Below are 21,155 nucleotides of genomic sequence, written 5' to 3'. Positions count from 1 at the left end.
GTTCTGAAGAAGGAGCAATGCACTATTTTAACACAACCTGAAGCATATTATTCATTAAAGTTGATTTAATTGAAACTTTAGTCTCTAGAAATAGAACTGGGATATCTCACTCCTCTTGTTTAAAAAAAACCAAAGTCTTCATGTACTAGTTTTCATTCAGTTATGTACAAAAAAAAGAAGTGTGAATGATTACAAATGATTGAAAGTTCATCCATCTGCCACAATGGATCTATAAATTTTTTGATTCTAGGGTTTTGCTAAAAAGAGCATGTGGGGGATATTATTACTTTAGAAATACTTCCTTCCTGAATTGTACCACAATCAGAATGTCAAAGGCAACACAAAATAGATCATGCTAATAAGATGCCCACTTTTCACTTGTTTTCCAAAACATGATTAGGCAAAGCTGCTACTTTAGGTCTAATCATTACTTTTCTGAAGAAGGAATCTTCACACCTTGAACTCATCTCCAGCTAGCTTTCCCTCTTACCTCTCTCCCTGTTGCTTCCTCCATTTCCAAAACTACTAAAAAGCTTTGTTCCAGCAAGCACTAAAGAGACATTTAACAAATAAAAATGTCATTGGTTGATTTCAGCAAAACTTCTACAAACTTCCCAGAAAGCACACTGCCGCACAATATTTAACAGTGTGAATATCCATATTTTCACACATCGTTCTAGTGTAAATCTCATTAAACTCACATGCAGGAGTAAAAGCTGCCAAGTTTATGCCTTTCCCTTTCTACTCCATGAACACAGTCTATAGGGCTGGCAACTACTTTTGGAGAAATGGGCAGTCAGTTGTATCTCAGTTGGTACAACCTGAGACCTACACTTTTGCTATAACGCTTTTTTCTAGTGTGCTACCAAGCCCATCCTCCTTACAAAAACCTATTGCAGCTTCAGATTTTTCCTTACCAGCCAAATTTATCATCTGATTCACAGCCTTAAATCAACCCTGCTAGAAAATAAGTCAAATTCTGTTCTCCATAAGTCGGGATTGTGAGCTTGCTTTTACTCTCCTCCCTCCCCTCAGAATCCTGAACTCCACCATCTCATGGTCACCGTAGCCAAGGCTGCCTTTCACCTCTGCATTTCCAGCCAGCTGTGGTCAACGTTTAAAAACACAGTGTAGGGTATAGGGATGCAATACCATTTCACAATCAATTTCATCTGAAACCTGGAACAGACAATGCTTTGGAGGCCATTAGAGCAATACTGAAAATGAAACTCTGCATTGCAGGATTTTTAATTGCTACTAAAAAGAAAAAGAAACAAAGACCAGCAAGAAAGTCAATACTGACAACTTGTCTTCACAGATGGGTAATGTAAACTTATGGGCAAATAAATCCAAGCAAAATCTGATGACAATATACACAGATTTCAGAACAATGCAAGAAACTGTAAGGAGAGAAACACTGGTAAAGAAAATTAGACAGTACAGAACTAAAGGAAAACATCACTCCCCAATAAAACGCAAAATTCACTTAACAAGGATAGCAATTTCTACTTTTACTGTAAACATCAACAAGAACTCATGTTACAATGTATTAAAATAATATCCTTTAAATCAAACTCTAAAATAGCAAGGCAGAGAATTAGAGAGACCACATCCATTTTGATTGGGGATTTCCTATATAACAAAATGATACAAATTTAAGAAATTCTGTTTTGTAAAATCCAACTTTTCAACAAGGCTGTATAAACACTTCTGATCACTATATCAATCTGTAACTTGGTTTGACAGGAAACCAAGAAATAGTAGTACAACAATGGAGGCGCTGGACAATTCTTCCCCCACATTTCTATTGCATGACATGGCATTTATGAAGCACACAAGTTCACAAAGCCAAACAATACATACAAAACACCTAAGGTCAACAAAATCAGTATCAACAAAAATGCAAAATGAAGTGGAAATTATGATTACTAAAAGCAAGTGCACTGAGTATATAAAGGTATTAAAGATTAAACATTAGGATCTGCAAGCACGCAACAATTTACAAGACAACTGCTACCTTGAAGAACCTTAAATGCACATACGTAGTTTTTTATTTTCCTTAAGGCATTTGCAACTGTAAAGCTGATAATACAAAATTAATTACCAGAAATTGTTCTAAATTAGTGAGCTAAAAGGCCAATCATTAATCTTCACCATCATTTGATGGTTAATCCATAGCTGTCTGCAATGTTTGGAATGCATCTCTATGCACTACCAGTTGAAGACACTGGTGAGCTAATAACTGCAACATTTGCCTCTGCCATTAATTTTAACTTAATTTGACATTCCACATTTACTAATTGCCAAGGAGAAAAATTAGCATACGGCAATGAGAAAGGGTAAGATGATTGACATTTGCATTAAAGAACATAGAGAGAAAATATTTTAACTATTCGTTAAGATTTTGGCCTTTTTTCCATTTTCAGGTGGGCAATTTCATAGAGTAGAGAGAGGAAGGGAATATCTTGCCAGACAGACAATTATATATATTGCTATTTCCTTCTAGACTGTGCTCAGTGCAAACCAGCTCCTGTGCTGGTTTAAATGAACTCTTCATAATAAATTAATAAACTCCTCATAATTCCAAAAAGCATCACAGCATTTTAAATCTTAACAAGGATTTTACTGACCTGCTTTTTCCACTTCTCCTCTACTAACACTAACTGTTCAAAAGTGTAATCCAATCTCCAAACACAAACAGGCCTGTTTAGACAGGAGACACCACTATCAGAGATATCAAAACCAATTGTCCACTCAGCAAAGTAAAAGATACAAAGTTACTGTGTACACCACACACTGAGTTACAGTCTGTAACCCACTGACCTGAGGAATCTCTGGGCTGTTTCTGAGTGGTTCACAGAAGAAAGCTAAGGAAAACAAGTTAAAATATACTTTGCAGGACACTACATATGAGAGGTTTCTAGGAGTCTAAACTTCCACTGCAAGCATGTTCAGTGATGTACAAGGTGGGGGGAAACCACTGTGCCAAGATGGTTTCATGTTCCTGTATCTTGCATTTTCACCTAAGTAGTGAAATAGTGAATAGTTCTGGCTTTTTTTTTCCACTCATCTTGAGAAAACAATTTCTAGAATAAGAAAGCAAGTACTAGTCAATATAATTCATAATTCTTATGAATTCTTATAATTCTTTGCTTCTCTGAGGGAGAATTTTATGTATGTTAGCAGCGTTTTATTTTCAAATCAAGTCAAGTTATAGCTTACTGTTACATTATCATACAAGAGTAAATTCAAACTGCATATCAAACATGTATTAGCTCATTTTCACTTAAGAAATTACTGCTTTTAATGACTTTAAATTGCAAGACGTGAGCACACACATTATCGTCTCAAGGTATGTATTTTCTCACTATCTCAATCCCTGCCTCCATTCCTACAGTTCAAGGGACTGTTAAATCCTACATTGTACACATTTGATATTTAGCTATTAACAAAAATATTCTGTAAGTAAACTCAGCATTGATCACCCCATTGTTGCAATGCCTAGCGACAGGTCTTACACACTGCTCACTTCTGCCATCCTCTTCCAGTATCTCCCTATATTGTTGGCAGCCCTGCAGCAAAGACTCCATATCCATCATTTCAAATAATGGCCTAGAGACCTAATTCAGGCCCCACAATATGAACAGAGGTAGCTGCAAGTAAGGAGGAGGATTGTTTCAAATTGCAGCAACAGCAAAGAAAACCACTAACAATTCTTGAGGCTGTAGACACAGGTCCCATCTTCCAATGATTTTTATACCGAGTCATTCAGATGAGTATCCTCTCTCCCCTCAAGTCTTCTTTACTTAGGAAGGCTATTTCAGAGCTACTTGCCTCTTTATGCACCAGTTCTCTCTACTGCAAATGTTTCTGGAATTCTTCTTTTTGAGAGCTCTGACCCCTAGCAGCAAATGTCTTTTACAATCTTCTTTTAAGGCTTCTCTGCAGTTTTATAAAGCTTTTTGCCTGCTTTGTAAATTCTCAGTTTACCTTGCTCCTTTCTATTCTATCCCCATTTCTTTCAGTTGGGATTACTCAAATTCTAGCATCCTGCAGCTTTATTCATGACACTGCACTCCCTCAAACCAAGTGAATCATGAGATGGAGGAGCTCCCCATTAACCACACATGCTGTAAGAGCCCATCACTGGTACCCATCTCTGCCTGCTGAACAATGAAAATACTTTCTTCTCCCTGGAGGCATTGCTTAGAAAAGCCTTCCCACATACCTACTACAAAAGAACCTGTAACAAGGAAACACCTCATAAAGGTGACGGACTGCATCATCACAACATATCTTGGAGGGTGCACAGCTCTAAAGGAAGCTGCACATTCCAGTCTCCAAGCTCCTTCTGCTCTCCATAACTCAGGTGACACTCTGAGAAACATTTCTATGCAGCGTAAGTAATATTTATGAAAAATAACTATTTACACCCTAAGAATGAACATAATATTTAACAATTTCAAGCCTGCTCCCAGCTTTGCTTCACTGACATGTTGGGCATGGCATAAGTGAAAACCAAAAACCTGCAGTGGTACAATGACCCTCTGGGCCAGGTACATCTGCTTCCCCTGAGGGCAATGCAGACACACTTTTCAGAGGACTGAAGAATACCTGAAGCCTTCAAAATTCCTTGGAGTTGAACATCTCTGCTGTGGGAGACCCTCCTGCCTTCATGACAGGGATAAAAAACCGACAGAACTGTCCTAAGGAACTCCTGAATGCCAGTGGGATTTGGCCTTCAGATTCCAACAGCCTCTTACCTCCTAAAACTACTTAAAATACTACTTACTCCCAAAACTACTGAGCCACGTTCTCTGCAAATTAGTTTTTTAATTGCCACCATATATTAACTCCTCCACCACCTAATCTTTGCAGCTTTTGCCAGTTTTCCCTCATCAGACAGTGACGAAAACCTGGCAAACATGGCACACATAAATGCTCTGGTGGCTTTTTCCCCGCTTTTAAATTAAACAAGCAGGGCATGAAAGAATATACAAATTTACTTAGCACTCACAGTGTTTATAACAACTGTACTTCTTTAGACTGAAAACTGACAATTAGTTAGAAATACACTGTCCTCTAAGGTCCTACTACTAACATTTTAAGATTATACTTCTCATTCGGATCAGTGAATAAAATTTTTCCACTTAAACAGCCACAGAACTGTAGCTTACACATATTAACATCTCTGAGTCTTAACTCACTGAAAATTTCTTGAGCTACTAAAAACAAAAATCATTATTTACCTGAATTTATTTTCTTTAGCAGAAAGGTAACATGAATCAACTTTTAAGTAGTAACATATGTTTAAGGGCCTGAAATAAGCAGATGTTAGTCTTCCCAGTAGTTTAAAACATTCAGATCATTTAGGAGTGTATTATACGGTATAAATAATTATATTCTTTTAAAACTTGGGGAAGCTGAAAGGTTAAAAGGAAAGCTGTCCACCATTCTTCACTTTTTTCCTATTATTAACCCCCAAATCATTGGTCCTTTGTAAAAAGTAACAGGACTAGACAGATAAAATCTAAGGCCCAGTTAGCATGGTTGAAATGTTTAAAAAACAGACGTTCTTAGATGCTTTCACAAATTCAACATTTGCCAGTCAGAACAAACTGGAGCTGTGATTTAATTTTTCCATTAATATTTTCACTGAACTAGAAGCAACAGATTAAACACCTTTGTATACAACGGTTTAATATCTGGAAAGCATCAAAAAGTAATACGGAAATTAACAAAGTACATGAGTAATACTAAGAAATTGGGCTTTAAAAAGGTTGCACACACCTACACACTTTCTAAATTCTGAGTGCAAGGAAGCCAATGCAGTGCAATTATGCTGGAAAAGCCACTGCTGCTTATAAAACGCTGTGCAGCTGTTGGAGGAGAGGGTTACAGTGACAAACAGCTTCCCTGCTACAAAGGTGGCAGGAAATCTATCAAACTGGACAATAAAATTGCAATTGAGTTTCTTTGGCTTTTTATAGCAGCCGCATGTATCTTGATGTGTAGCTCTGCAAAACCTATCCAATTCTGTAACACTGGTCCTTTATGTACTAGTTCTTTATCATAGAATGGTGTTATAAATTAGTGGCACCAACAGCGCAGAGGGTTGTAAAAAGGAAAAATAAGCAGTAACCCAATACAATTAGAGATGAAACAGGAAAAACCCAAATTGGTTATTCTCTTAGCAATGTTAAGGAAATATTTTTGTTTCCGTAATTCCCACATTACTTTGAAAGCATGCTAGAAATCAAAAACATCTGAGATGCACTTAGCATCGAACAATTTGCCCACTGAATTATGCCTACACCAGGTTATGTGTGAATCTCTATGAATCTCAATAGTGGTATAACAGGATACAAGACTATTTAAAGTTAAGTAAAATCAACAGGATTAAAAATTCATTATAATTATCTATTTATAAGGACATTTTCAAGAGCTTTTTTGTGATTTATCCTAATTTATGTAATTAACAGGCAGCTCTGAAATATCATCTAGTCTTATATGGCTAGTTGCATGAAATGTATGTATTATTTACAAAAAAAGTTCAAATGGAAAGCACATAATAAAGGTGATATTTTAAAATCTTGGTAATGGCATCATCACTCATATCAATACTGTCAAGTTAGTTTCTGGCTGCTTTTTCTGTTCAAACATTCTCATTTAGGCTTCTGGAACTAGTATTAGTACTGATGTCCAAACAAACTGAACTCCTTTATGAGTCCTTCAGTATTCCACCACCACACTTTGCCCACATTCACACACTTCCAACCTTGCCATCATTCAACTTCCTCTGAAGTAGGCTGAAAGAATAAACAGATCTTATATATTGACCAGAAAGTCAACAAAGCTAGACTTGGGGAAAACCTACAGGGAGTTACTCCTACAACCAAGGACACCTCCCTACAGCAGCACGCCAGGAACCAAAAATGAGACACACAGAATGAAGTAGGTCATCTTCTCCTTCATTACGGAATTGCACAAAAGCATACAGCCTTTAAAATACAAATAAATAAACCAAACCCACATTATCTATATCTATGGATTTTTTTGGTCTTTTGTAAAACTGTGGGGTTTTGTTCTTGATATTTGGCCATGGCATCCCAATAAAATCTTGGGTTTTTTCTCTAGGAACTCTAGATCATTGATTAACCACATTAAGTCACTGAAGAAAATGACCAAAAATCCTTTTTGACATAGATGCTGTTTAAATGAGATTTCCAACATTACGTTATCTTACAAAAAGACTCTAAGAGCAGAACTATAGATTATAAGATAATGTGCTAGTTAATTTCTAAATTCGAGACACCAAAGCTCTCTGTAAGAGCTAGAAAGGTGGTCTTCCTTCATTCACCTCTCCATCTTTCCCCAGGGACAGGTCCCAGTAATTCCCAGCAATCACACAAATGGTAAATTATGTCAGTTTTATATAAAAGTACATTAGGGATCTTAACTCTGGCCACAGCTTGCCATTGTACAATCCACCCCTGCCCTGTGCATCTTGGGGAAAAGGAGGAAACTGGTTTTTGAAGACTGCAGAGCCAACAAAAAACAATATTAAGAATGGTCCAACACCTAAAATGTGATCTCTCTCAGGGTTAAAATGTGGCCCTGGGCACTTTGCACCGGAATTCCACTTAGCTAAGTGACTGTTTAATAAAGTTATTTCACCCACTCTTATTACATAGATTTCTACAATTGTCTCCCCATAGCCCAAGAATCCACCATCGACCTCTGAATGCAATAAACAGAGCTGCAAAATAACAGGGTTCTTGATGTCTGCAGAGACTGACCTTTTTTGAGGAAAAAGAATCATGCAAAATCAAAGACCTCACAAATGCCAAAAATTCCTTAGTATCATAAAGTGATCTTTAGGATTCACACAGGTGTCCTTTTCCCACTGCCAAATTGCACACATTTAGAAACAGGTAATTTATAATTTAATTCATTTTAAGTAAACATTCTGGTAACCAGAATAATTCTGAGGCCCACACTGGCCTCACTCTTTTGCTCAGAATAAGGCAGTATAAAATACCTTTTGTACTACTGTGCCTTGTTCAGAGAACCACTAATAACTTTTATGATGTAACTCTGGTTGTAACAACAACAAAATTCAGACAGAACAATAACGAAGGGTAATAGTCTCATTCATACTGCAAGGATTTGCACTCTCACCCCATATTCCATGACAGTTTAACAGCTGAAGCATCTGCCCTAACTTGGATTTCTTTGCTTTTTACTCATTTGTTTTACAGCCTTTTGATGTTACTAAAAGGTATTTTTGTTTATCAATAGCTATGGTGCGCCACCTTGTGTTCCTGCTGCTACTAAAAAGCAAAACTAGCACCAAAATTTTTCAGAAATGCTCCTGAAATTTGATTGATCTCATTTTCGGTATCAGAATAAACTAATTTGAGCAACAACAACAAAAAATATTTGTGTTAAAACAACAAAATTAACATTTAATTGTCATATATTTCAAAGTTATGGACAGTAACAGGTAAAAACACAGGGCTTTCATTTAATTACTGACCTTCACTTCAAGGTTATCTGTATGATACAGTATCACTGTATGATGCAGTACTTAAAGGTTCTAAATCTAATTACAGAACATAACAAAATTTCCCAACTATTTCAAACACTCACCTTTGAATGTGTGATTGACAGTGTGTCCACCCACACACGCCAGCCACCCCACTCATATTTTATTGCATGGTACAGCAAAATCCGAAATATGGTGTACACCATCTCAGTTATCTTCTGCTCCTCAGAAGTCTTTGGATTAAAACAACAAAGGGAAAGCATCCACTCCTGCCAGACAGAGCACTGCAACAAACTCCTACAAAACACACACGTGCTGTTAAATCATGTATTAAAATATATCTTAGAATCAAGAATTCAACACGCTTAAAAAAATTGCTACATGCAAGCTTCCCTAAATTTTTCATACTGAAGACTTTGCTGGAGTACAGAATTTGCTGAAACAGCAATGAAGCTGTATCTGCCTCATGAGTTTAATTTACTAGGAGACCTTGTTACTTGTTTTGTACACTTGAGCATAGAGCAAGCCATCTTACCTCCTGTTTTCTCTGCTGTTATTAAAAAGTTTAATCATATCCGAGAGGAAGGCTCGCCGAATCTCCAGAGTTTCTGGACACTGTGGGGAATTACGGATCAGGACTGCAATAACCTTCAAAATCTCTGTAAAACAGTAAACAAGTAACAAAATATTAGGACTAAGCATAGGATAAAACACAAGGCCTTTTTCAATAGTGTTTGTACAAGAAAAGTGATACCACGTAAAAAAGTTTTATATTGAGAAAAAGCACATCTCTATTGGAGAAGAAGGTTTAACTAAAACAAATCCCTTCTTCCAATAGTTCTCAAACCTAGTTGCCCATCGGGGGGATTTTCAGGCCTCTACAGCTGAAGAAAACTGAATTCATTGAATTATCATGTTTAAGCAACACAAATATTGCTGCATGACAATTGATAAGCTGTCAGAACCGTTTTTACATGAGGTTCACATAAAAAAAGCATCCTTCAGAAAATCAATGTATGGTAAAAATGCACAGATTTTGCTCTACCTTGATAATACCAAATTTTCAGTGAATGTGACCAACTTCCAATTAAACTTAACAGTTTCTGTTTTAAAAAACCTTCCCAATACAAAACTTTATCTCTTGTGATCACATGTTTTCTGTATATTTTGGAGGTCAAAACTGAGGGTACATTGCACTTGTTGAAGCAGTGGGGCAGTGACTGCTCTTGTTACTCTAAAAGAAGTCCCCTCTGTAAATGAATTAGGGTGCAATTCGAACACAGTCACTGTGATAGTTGCAGTTCATCTTGTACAACTTCCTTAAAGAGAAATTCCTTATTTGATAATACTACTGATCTAAAAAAGGTACTGTGGAAGTCACTCTTCCTCCTAGACCTACGTAATTTCAGACTCAACTCAGTCTCTATATAGTCTATACTGACCACAGCAGTGACTGCCAACTTCAAAAATCTTTGGAGAAAGCAACAGAAACCTGCTCACATCTCTTGCTTCATAGAGATTTACCAGAAGGCAAATAGCATAGTGCAACCAGATTTCTTTCTCCAATATCTGCTCTGCTTTCCTTCCTCTTCCCCCACTTTCTACCTGAAGCAAACCCACAACTGTGACCTACATTTAATGACAAAGCAGCTATGAAAGTGAAAAATCTGTTATTTCTCCAGGAAAAAAGTTAACTCCCAAAGCTACCATAAGCCCATTGTATTATACAGAGCACATTAATAATGCATATAATTCAGGAAAGGAGATCAGTATTTTCTCTAAGTTCAAAAGACATCTAAAGTTTCATATCAAGATATGTCCAATAAACTAAGCTTACCAAAACAGTGAGCAGATACATTTCTCCAATTTTCCATCTAGCATTGTCATACTGAATGTAATTTAAGATGAAAGCTGTTTCCATATTTCAAGTAATTTCATCTGACACCAATAAATAATGCATTCAGAATTTTGCTGGAACCTTAACATTTATTAAATCAAAGTATCCTGTGCATGCAAGTCTTGAAAAACCATTTCATAACATGACTGCACAGCCAAAAAAGGTGAGTTATGAACTACATTCACATTTAGACACATAAAATGTCCTTCAAAAAGCTATTGAGACATATTTTGTACATAACTCCAACTAAATACAAGTTATCTGTCTTTTAGTGTGAAAAAAAATGTAAAGCTGAGATTAGAAGACTAGTAGATGTAATTGATAAGCTTTTTCATTGGTGGGGTATTTTTTAAAGCAGACTTTTGTTAAGGTAGCACTTAAAAATGTGTATCATTCTTACGAGGATTTTGTATCTTCACTGTTGAATCTGGGTCAGGATGTTGTTTATGTATTACTTGAGTGCAAATCTGTTCAGTCAGAATCTGGCAAGAAAGAAGAAGATGCCATATCAATGTACAGAAGACAGCTTACTGAAAAAGAGTTGGATACAGCACAATCACCATCATTCTAAAACTCATCCCAAAAAACTCCCCACTCACTCACTCACTTTCTTGATAATTTATTTCATCCTGTTCCTAAAACTCTGTACTCTATAAACCACTATTTTTTTTGGTTTCTCTCTTAAGTGCATACTGTTATTTAAAATACACTGGGAGATAAATGTGAATCTAACCAAAGCAATTATCCTAAGGCAAGATCATTGCTATAATAAAATTCCACATCTACATGAGCGTCTGCTTGAGACATACAGGTTACTCATTATCTAGCATTGTTCATAATGAGCATAACCAAGTTAAGGAGGGGGTAAATCCTAAGCAGTGAGCTCTGGGAGGGAAAAAAAGCAGCATTCAGCTGCACCACACTAAGGTTTAATGTCATCTGGAACATATCAGCACAAATATGTAAGCAATTTTCTAACAATGTCTTACAAGTAATTAGAAAGATTGGATTCCAACTACAGTGTATTCCTACCTCAAACAGGACATTGTATGTGGTCATGGTGAATAAGCTTGTCTGAAGCATCAGCCTCTCAGCCAACAAAGAGAACAATCCGTGTCCAAGCATGACTTCAGCTTTTCTCCTAAAATGGTAGAGAAAGATAAAATAAACTTATGCATTCAATTTGCTTTAGGGGAAAAATATTTAAAACACGTGCCTCAAGAAATACAAAATCACTGGTAAGGTATTGCTCTTGTTTGTTCCTTAAGTCTTTCACTTTTGGTGAAGGAAAAGGGGAAGTGTTCAGATTCTGAAAGGACAGGTCATTCCCTGAAGGCAGCCACCTTTCTTCCATAAATGAGGTCCACTCACCCATGGGCCCAAAAAGCTGAAACACAGCCTTGGGGATTTCTTGATAAACACTGAGAAAATGACACTTTTGCCCTCATTCCACTCAAAAATGCAACCACGGATAGCAATCTCAATAGTTGTCTACTATCACAGTCAACTTGAGACATATTAAACCTAATTCTCAGCAACAGGGGGTTCCATCTCACCAGTCTAATTCTTGCTATTGATTTCACTGGAAAAGGGCCACTTTGAAAAGCAGGAAGTCACACTGCAAGTAACAATTAAATCAGCTTGATAAGGAAGTCAAAATGCCTGGACACTAGCTGACAATAACAAGCAATTCCACCATATCAAAAATATATTCATGACAAATAGACTGAGGGGTAGTTGAAGAAGAATAGCTCCTATTCAGTGAAGCCTATTTAGTGATCAACCTCCAATATGGCTTTTCTCCCTTTACCCACAAATGTGTGTTTATACATTTATACACAAAATAAACATATAGAATGTATGTGTCACAACCTACCTTTACTCCTTCCTTTCTTGGGAGGTTTAGTTTAAGACCCAAATCAGTACTTACTTTGGAGCAAGATGCTTTAAGAAATATCCCATCACTTTCAGAGCTTGCACCCTGATGCCTTCACTTTGTGATGCTAAAAGCTTGTAGACCACCCTAAATGGAAAAAATACATTGCTCTTCTATCAATGTGAAGAATAAAAAATGAAGTGTTTTGGTCCTTGTAAATCTCACATAAAAATTTAAGACATCTAAATGTATTTATCAATTACATCAAATTTATTTCATCACTTACTTTTTAGACAGTCAAGTGCTTAGGGCCACATCACTATCTGATTCTAGTTGGACTGTGGTTCATAGTATTCAACAGATCTTTAAATCTGTGAAATATGATTTAACTTTATCTACATGGACTACTAAGCTGTCTTCGAAAAAAGAAAACATTAATTTCCAAATGTTCCATGAAATCATATTGGAACAGAAGGCACAGAACTCATCCTTTACCATAAATACGTAATGATAAAATTTTTGAAAAAATTTGGATCACTTCACCAGGGGGAAGGAAAAAAACCTACCCCATTTAAACAATTCTGGAGAGTCTTTCCAAAAATATTCCATGTTACAACATGGCATTTTAGATCAGCAAGTGTTAAAGAGTTCAAAGAACTTCAAGTTTTTAGGCCTTATCTATACATAACTGAGCACTCATCACGAGTTATGTACCTTTATTTTTATACACCCAAAAATAATTCTCAGGACACCTGAACTAAGACAAAAAAAAAAAAAAAAAAACCTTAGTTCTATACCAGAATTGAAGGTAAAACCTAAGGGTGACTACAAAACAGTTAGTTATTACAAATAATTCATCCTGAAGAATGCTGCAACCACAGAAACTACAGAAGGAAACAAAAAAGCAAACCTATGATGCACTGGCCATTCAAGCAATAGAATCCATTTCTCTGCTTTTCTTTACAGAACACTATCAGGGTTACCTAATTGCATAGGGAAAAAGCATTTCCTTTTTTTTTTTTCCTACATGATTGGTTACTTTAAAATTTTAAGAGAACTCCAAATATTTATAGAGCTTTGGAAAATTATTTTTAAATTTCAAGAATATAATGCCTTAATTGCAACAAGTAGATGTATCAAGAAGCATACAAACAATCCATAAAGTGACTGGAGACAACCCAGGAGCAAGGAGTGTAACAAATGAGACAGAAAAACAAAGTGATTTCTCACTGTGGACTCACTATTCATGCTGACTTGCTCATATACTTGTTAACAAAAAAGAAAGCACCTACTGCTAGTTGTTAAATAAAACCAAATGGACTGCATTGGAGATCCAACATGACATTCAAATACTTTACTATTTAGAGTTTTTATTAGTTTTCCATACATAATACATTACCATACACATGAAATCAAATCTGATGAAAATGGGTAAAAAAAATATAATAATAAAAATCAGTCTAGCACTAAAAGGGGAGAAAACAATTACAAACATGCCTGAATGCAGTCTCTTGAGAAAAGGCAACTGGAAAAAATATATGTATAAACAGGGGTTAACCAATAGGTGCAACTAAATGTATGAAATGAGACTCTGCCTTTACACAGTGAGAGAATTACTACTCCCCATATCCTTCAAGAATAGTTCTCACATTTGTTTGCCTGTACCAATTTTTTCCCCACTGTGTGCAGGCAGGTTCCTTTTAAATTAGAAAAGTTCAATACCACCCTCTGTGACCACCCTCTGAGAGCCACAAGACAAAATCAGAGTCATAACTTAACTCTTCTAGCAGATTTTCTACTTGTGCTCGTAGAATTTGCTACTTCTCCTACTTTTCTCTCACAATAGTGTTATATTTTTCTGTTTGTTGGGAAGAAGATTGCAAACAATGCATTACATAAAGTGCTACTTTTAAACAAATAGGAAGTTTTTCTGCAAAAGTCCCACAGGAAAAAAAAAAGGAAAAGAAAACTAACAAGGATCAGAAGATATCTGAATCAATTTTTGCCAGCCCCCTTCCAGTTCTAAAACATCTGTAAGAACGGGAGGCTGAAGACTGAGCACCAGTAGATGAAGACATCAATGCACAGACTGAAACGGATCACTCCCTGCTTAAGTGTGACTGACAGCTTGGAAACATTAAAAAAAACCACCCCATTGATAATAAATCCAACAGCACCTCTTGTCAGAATGAACACCTGGACCCAAAAATCTCCCAAGATGAGGAGTCTAAGACTGCAACACACATGCCGACGAGAACCTTTTAGATTTCACGGGAATTCTTGCAAGCAATACGGTCAAAACACTATTTCCTTTTTCCCACTTAGAAAATTCTAACTTACTGTAATCCATTCCTCTGATCAAATGCAGGGATCATAGAACCAGGATGCTCCGACATCAGAGCAACCAGCAACTGCAAGACATCCATTAGATTGTCATCCTGTTGAATAAAAGTTACAAATTTGAATTCACAACATGTACACTGGAACATTGTTTCAGCTAAAAGAACCACTACAAAATATTTCAAGAGTATGTGGAGACTAATAATAAACTAAGGACCAAATCATTTTGGCCAGGATCAAAAGAGCTATAGCGCTAAAACGCAAATGCAGGAGAAAACATTACAAAAAATACACTTAATTGTTTAGGGTGAAAAGTGATGTATCAGTGTCTGGGATGTAAGGATTTGACAGGCAATGGATATTTAGACTATGTTACTTCCTTCCACACGTGCTCCTCCGTTTGCATGTGTATTTCCCAGTCCTATCCTGCACAGGAGCTACAAATAAGCTGCTGCACATTTTCTGGGGCACAGGGTGGTGTTTAATGAAAAGTTTCTACTCAGAAATGTTCAAACCATGAAAAAAAAATACTACCGCCTGCCACAGACGATATTTAAAATGGGTAATTCAAGCTGCTCAGTAAAGTTTTCCATACTTTTAGTCTAAAGCACTCTAAGCTACAGTCCATTAATTTGTTCCAAGTTCATCGTAATTAAAAATAACCGAAGAAATAACAAAATGCAACTGTCTTTTCCCATGCTTTGTAGTATTAAAATGAAAGTTTATTTTAAAACAAAAAAAGCCCACAAATAAAACACTGTACAACACTTCTGAACAAATATTCTGATTCTTTATTAGAAAATCAGTTTTATATCCTCCTGAACTACTCTGTTCACCTGATATTATCAGCTGACATTACAGATGCTATCACTGAGGAGTGAGCCTTATGAGACAGCTAAATTTTACTTTTTTTGTTGATGTTTTTCTGAATTCACAGTTAGATTGTGGGATTCAGCATTCATGGATCTTTTACACTTCAGTATGCAAACTGCTAAGATATTTAAAACATCACATCCTCATCTGAAGACTATATAAAGCTTCTGCTATTTTAGTTCACTCTTAGATTTTACCAAGAGTCCTATTTTTTACTTCTCCACATAAAGTTGAACTGCTTGACTGTGGTACTACCAGGTAGTAGTAACCAGCAAAGACAATAAAAGGAAAATATAGGTGTAAGCAAAATAAAAAAATTTAAAAATCTATACTGTTTGAAATAAAGTTCAATTAATTCCTTATTTTACCCATTTCAAGCACCCTTACAGAGACGAGATCAGTTAGATTTATGTCCCCATTTCCCTTGTCTTTGATGTTGCATCTGGCATAAAGTGCCTTTTCCTGGTGCTAAAATATGAAGATGCAGATGTATCAGTGGTAACCAACATTTTCTCCCAATTAAGTTTATATGCTTCTCTTGGATGCCATTAACATACATCTTTATTTTCTTAATGCATGTTTTCAATTTTATTGCTTTATTTAAGAAGCAAAATAAAAAGGAGAGGAAAAACAAAACAAAAAATATTACTTAGGCAGCCTGAAACAAGATTTTGACTTTTTTTTAAAGTCAGTCTCACCATCTGTTTTTCTGCTTGGTAAATTGGTTTGTAGAACAACATAAGAAACCATTTTGACTTACTGGCTTAATGAACTTCAATCTAACATTGAACATAGTGCTTAAATCACTGCAAGAATATTGGCATATCAGCACACTACTCTAAAGAATTGGACAATGCTTGCTACTTCCTCTGCAGAGCCATCTTGTGGCATGAAGGAGGTTATATTTGAAATTATTCAAACATTTGGTGGTCACAAACTGCACTAGTATGCCTCTCTTCACAAACACATCCCCCAAATTAAAAATTACCTCATGAATAGTGAGCAGGTAATTGAGGATAGCCTGCAATTCATCTTCTTTTATTCCATAGTCCTTTAAAAACAAACAGGTTTTAAGTATCATCTTCCAAGTACAAAAGTGCTGCTTCCAAAAAAGCATTATTTCAAGAAATATTTATATAACAAAGCAAGTACCACACAACAAATTTGCTTTCACTTGATACTGTAACAGCTTCATAGTTGCAAGGTAGCTGTTCCCCTGCCCCCAAAAGCACCCACTGAATGCTATAAAAGTGTTTTAAGGCAATTTCAACAGAGGCATAAAAACAAGATAAATAGCAATATAGTATATGAAATAGTTAGAGTAATACATGTTAATTGATACAGTCAATTTGAACCCAGAGCTTCCTGTTAATAGAAGAATTAAACTGAGGTAGCATAAAGGACTCAAAAGCAGATCTAGAAGTTTAATTATAAGCCTCTTAGCTATACCCATATCTGTGTTTCCTTCTTATTTTCCACTAGAGAAGCCCCTCTTCAGTTGCTATCAACTTTGACGAAATCTCAATATTTTATAGCACCTATGCCCAGTTATACCTTGAAGTATTTTTTGTGAAAATAAAATAAAAACCAACAGTTTCTAAGAACAGGAGGAGGACAGGCAAAAGCAGACTTCTTCACTTTTAAGTTTTGGATTTGTGATGAAAACTGTGTTGATAATACAGAGATGTTTTTGTTATTGCTGAGCAGGGTTTACACAGAGCCAAGGCCTTTTCTGCTTTTTGGACCAGCCACACTGGCGAGGAAGTTGGGAATGCCTGGGAGGCTGGGAGGAGACACAGCCCGGATGGGTGACCCCAACTGACCAAAGGGATATTCCAGACCATGTTACATCATGCTCAGGATATAAAGTAGTGGGAAGAAGGAGGAAGGGGGAAACACTTGGAGAGGTGACATTTCTCTTCCCAAGTCACTGTTATGGGGCCCTGTGTGATGGGACCCGGCTCTCCTGGAGATGGCTGAGCACCTGCTTGCCCATGGGAAGCAGGAAGTGAACTCCTTGTTTTGCTTTCCTTGTGTATGTGGCTTTTGCTTTCCCTGTTAAACTGTCTTTACCTCAGCTCACAACAAGCTTTTGCTCTTGTGACTCTCTCCCTGATCCCACTATTCCTCTGCTGGGAGAGTAAGCAAGTGGCTGTGTGGTACTCAGTTGCTGGCTGAGGTTAAACCATGACAAACCTGGTGAAACTCTACCCAAAACTGTCCAAGTTATAAATCTCTGTTAAGAAATTTGAAAAAAAAAAAAAAAAAAGAAGACTCTAACACTTAATGAAAGTCTTTTAGAGTTTGATAGACAAAACGTTCCTGATAATTCAATTGCAGAATATCCAATTTAAAGTAAGAGTCAAAGAGTCAAGAGTAGAGCTCTTCTGGTAGTTACTGCTCTGTGCAGAGCTCACGGGTCCATCAGCAACACAGGGGAAGAGTGGAAAAGGGAGGTAGATTCAAACATAAGAAAAGTCAGTCCACAGAAGAGAGAAAAGAGAGAAACCAAAACTTATGATAGGAAAGGGTCATGAAGAGCCTATAAACAGTAGAGCTGCTGAATTCCAACATTCCTCTAATGTCCAAGGAATAGTTGTGAACCTTATTGATAGTCTCTTATCCTCCTTTGTCCCACTGACCTACAGCATGTAATATCGAACGTTTCTCTTTAGTCTTTAAGCACTTATGATGTATGTAATACTGCTCATGTTAAAAAAAAAAAACAAAACAAGAAATTAAATACTTATTTCCCCAATAGTAAACATTTCTCAGCTAGTAACAGCTCCACTTTTTATAAAAACAGCTCAAAAGAGGAAAAAAATGCATCTTTAGCACTGCTGTCCGTGGCAAGAGCCACAACAAAAAGAAGCACCTTACATGGCTTTTCTGTTTATTTATTGTTACAAAATTCAACACTTTTAGAGCACATTAGGCATTTCTTCATGAAAGAAAACTTAAATATCCTACCATAATTTAAAGCTATCCTACCTTCATCACAAGCTGTTTAATGAACATCAACAAAAATGCTCGCAGGGATAAAATCTCTTTTTGAGTAGGACGTGGACCATCTACAAAAGAAAAGTAGACACATAAAATACAAGTTAACAGATGTTATTAGCATAGACTGCATTTTCACAAAAAGAAAAATAAAAGGCATTTTCTGGTGAAGAAGGCACAAAACTAAGTCTTCCCTCCCTCTATTTCACTATTTCAGACCACAAAACAGTACTGTGTTTTATCACTTTTTATTAGCAAAATGCCTGATCAGTGAGGTTCCACCGAGGCTTTTATTAAATAGTTTCCTAAACCCCTCTAAATTCTGATGATTTTAAAATTTCCTTGTAGTGCTATGAACCAACTTCATGCAAGGAATAAGACTGATATGAGAACTTTATGTCAGAATTTCCAGATTTTCAATTTTTGCAGTTTACAGTTCTTTTTAAGTTCTGCTAAAGCTCAAAGGAAGAGCTACATGCCATTATTATACACTGGCTAAATACACAAAAAGCAATCTTACAATCCTACATATAAAGAGTACCTTGAAAGACATGACTTAATTTGTTAACTCAAAGTCAAATGGACTGGCTTCTGCCATTCCTGTGTAAAGCAGACTTTCAAAGAAACATTTTAAATACTCAAACACTCAGTAGTTCCCAGGAGAGGCAAGGTTAAAAAAACAGGTGCAACCAAGTGTCAAAGTCAAGTAAAAGCTTTGGTACAGAAAGCAAACGAACTGTTGCAAATATATTTTGGGGGATAGTTTTTACATTTGCCTGTAGGGTCACTGTTCTTATGATCTTAATCATCACAGAAAAGCAAACCATTTAGAGAATGAAAGTGATCATATGAGTATGGTTTTATAATGTACAGGCCCACAGGCATATTTGGTTTAAGAACAGTTATTTTCAGTATAAACCAGCCTAGTCAAAACAAGCCATTAAACTGCATTACTAAGACTGTCCTACTCATCCACTTGCCTCAGGCTCAATAAATGAGTTAAGAAACTAAGAAAATCCATGTCTGCACAAAGAAAGGAAAAAACACACACGCTTTTGCTTCTTAAAGGATGCGAAATACTACAAAACAATCTTTACAAGCCTCTAAGAGGAAGGGCTGAGCATTTTGAGAAGTTGGTGGTAGGAAATCAGACACGTCTAAGGAGCACTCACTCCTAGTACCTCTAGCTCTCTTCCATCACCCACTTCTCTCTCTGAAATTCCAGAGCCTTTCGTTAAAGAGAGAGACCATATTCCCAGGCACAGCTCTACAGTTCCAACACCCTACCATTTCTGTCTAGTATCAGTTCACATAGGTGTCTGATGACAGAGGATATGACTTCTAAAGAAAGTTTCCGTTAGGTTGTGAAAAAAATCTTTCAAGGAAAAAAGCCCACTGCTCACACCATTATGGGGAACCCACCCCACTGAAGGATAATGATTTCTGAAGTGTTGGGGAAGATGAAACAGGAAAACCTTGGAAATATGATTGCCTGACAAAAGATTTTGGGAATATGAAAACTACAGGCAACATCGAAATGAAAGCCACTTTTGAAATACCAGGTCTTAGTTACTGAACAACTAGAAAACAATGGTATGGCCACTGAAGTAATCCCCTCTTGATTGAACAATACCCTCTGCTAGCAGGCAGGTCCAAGGGTCAGAGCAGACCCTACTAGCTCAGCAGAAGGGGTCCGAAGAGTAGTTTTTAGAAGTTAAGATGTAACACTCTATGGTAATATAAGAACTCTTATAGGCTGTATGTAAATGCTATAGGATTTGTATCTTGTATTAGATTGGTTAGTGACAATTAGAATATTCAGTACAGAAGATGATTTATTGTATTGTAACCAGGACTTCAGACATTCTGATTCTCTCTTCTCTATTCCTCTCTTCCATTTCTACTCTTGCTCTTACTCTTGCTCTTACACTCTCTCTCTCACCCGTTCACTCTCTTGCTCTCTTGGGCCTGCTCAGAGCTGAGTCTACCAGCTCTGAGCAGTGCCCCAATACCCACGCCCTTTACAATAAACCGACTGTGTCCCAAGACCTGCCTATAGAGATCTCTTGTCTCCATCTGTCACCGTCTACGTCCGGCCGTCCCGACCTGGACCCCAGAACCCCCGAAACCTACACTGAAGTATGGTTCTATTCTAAACATTGTATACAAAACTTTTTTACAACAAACATCAGATTGTGAGAGTAAAAATCAAGATACATGTACATACCTATGCCCTTGGGAGTTATTCCACTGCGATCCTGAGGGTTCACCACCCAGTAATAATACTTGAGGGTGTGCATGACCAAAAGCACTGTCCCAACCCGCCGGATTGCTCCATATATGTTAACAGTGGCAATGAACTCCGTAGACAGGTAAGTGTACAGGGTCAGCTGAACCTACAACACCCAGTCAGGAAAACAAAAATCATCACACCTGAATTGCAGCATGTCAGACAACTAAATTCCTAAATTTCATCTATCAAAACATCTTAAAGAAATAGATTTTTCTCTGCATAGGTTAGTCTAAAAACCTCTGCAAATGGATGAAAAATTTCATTATATTTCTGAAACTGTACAGTGCTGGTAAAAAGGTTTCAGCTGGCAAGTTTTGATCAAAATTGT

At 36.7% G+C, this 21,155-nt stretch overlaps 1 protein-coding gene across 4 annotated transcripts in view; it reads right to left on the bottom strand.

Annotated features, from left to right (window-relative positions):
- Positions 1-21,155, bottom strand: part of LRBA (LPS responsive beige-like anchor protein) — a 374,344-nt gene that overhangs the window by 301,958 nt on the left and 51,231 nt on the right. For all 4 annotated transcript variants that reach the window (XM_039551359.1, XM_039551361.1, XM_039551360.1 and 1 more), the window contains exons 14-22: positions 20,762-20,930; positions 18,526-18,605; positions 16,523-16,585; positions 14,662-14,759; positions 12,376-12,468; positions 11,478-11,586; positions 10,846-10,927; positions 9,084-9,207; positions 8,653-8,845 (exon numbers count right to left, since the gene is read on the bottom strand). In XM_039551359.1, the coding sequence (XP_039407293.1) occupies positions 8,653-8,845; positions 9,084-9,207; positions 10,846-10,927; positions 11,478-11,586; positions 12,376-12,468; positions 14,662-14,759; positions 16,523-16,585; positions 18,526-18,605; positions 20,762-20,930 (1,011 nt within the window). The remainder of the gene's footprint in view (positions 1-8,652; positions 8,846-9,083; positions 9,208-10,845; positions 10,928-11,477; positions 11,587-12,375; positions 12,469-14,661; positions 14,760-16,522; positions 16,586-18,525; positions 18,606-20,761; positions 20,931-21,155) is intronic.

The sequence above is a fragment of the Corvus cornix genome, chromosome 4 (genome assembly GCF_000738735.6).
Source record: "Corvus cornix cornix isolate S_Up_H32 chromosome 4, ASM73873v5, whole genome shotgun sequence".
In the NCBI taxonomy this organism is placed as follows: domain Eukaryota; kingdom Metazoa; phylum Chordata; class Aves; order Passeriformes; family Corvidae; genus Corvus; species Corvus cornix.
The sequence above is the reverse complement of the archived record's forward strand: the minus strand, read 5'-3'. Positions and strand labels throughout refer to the sequence as shown.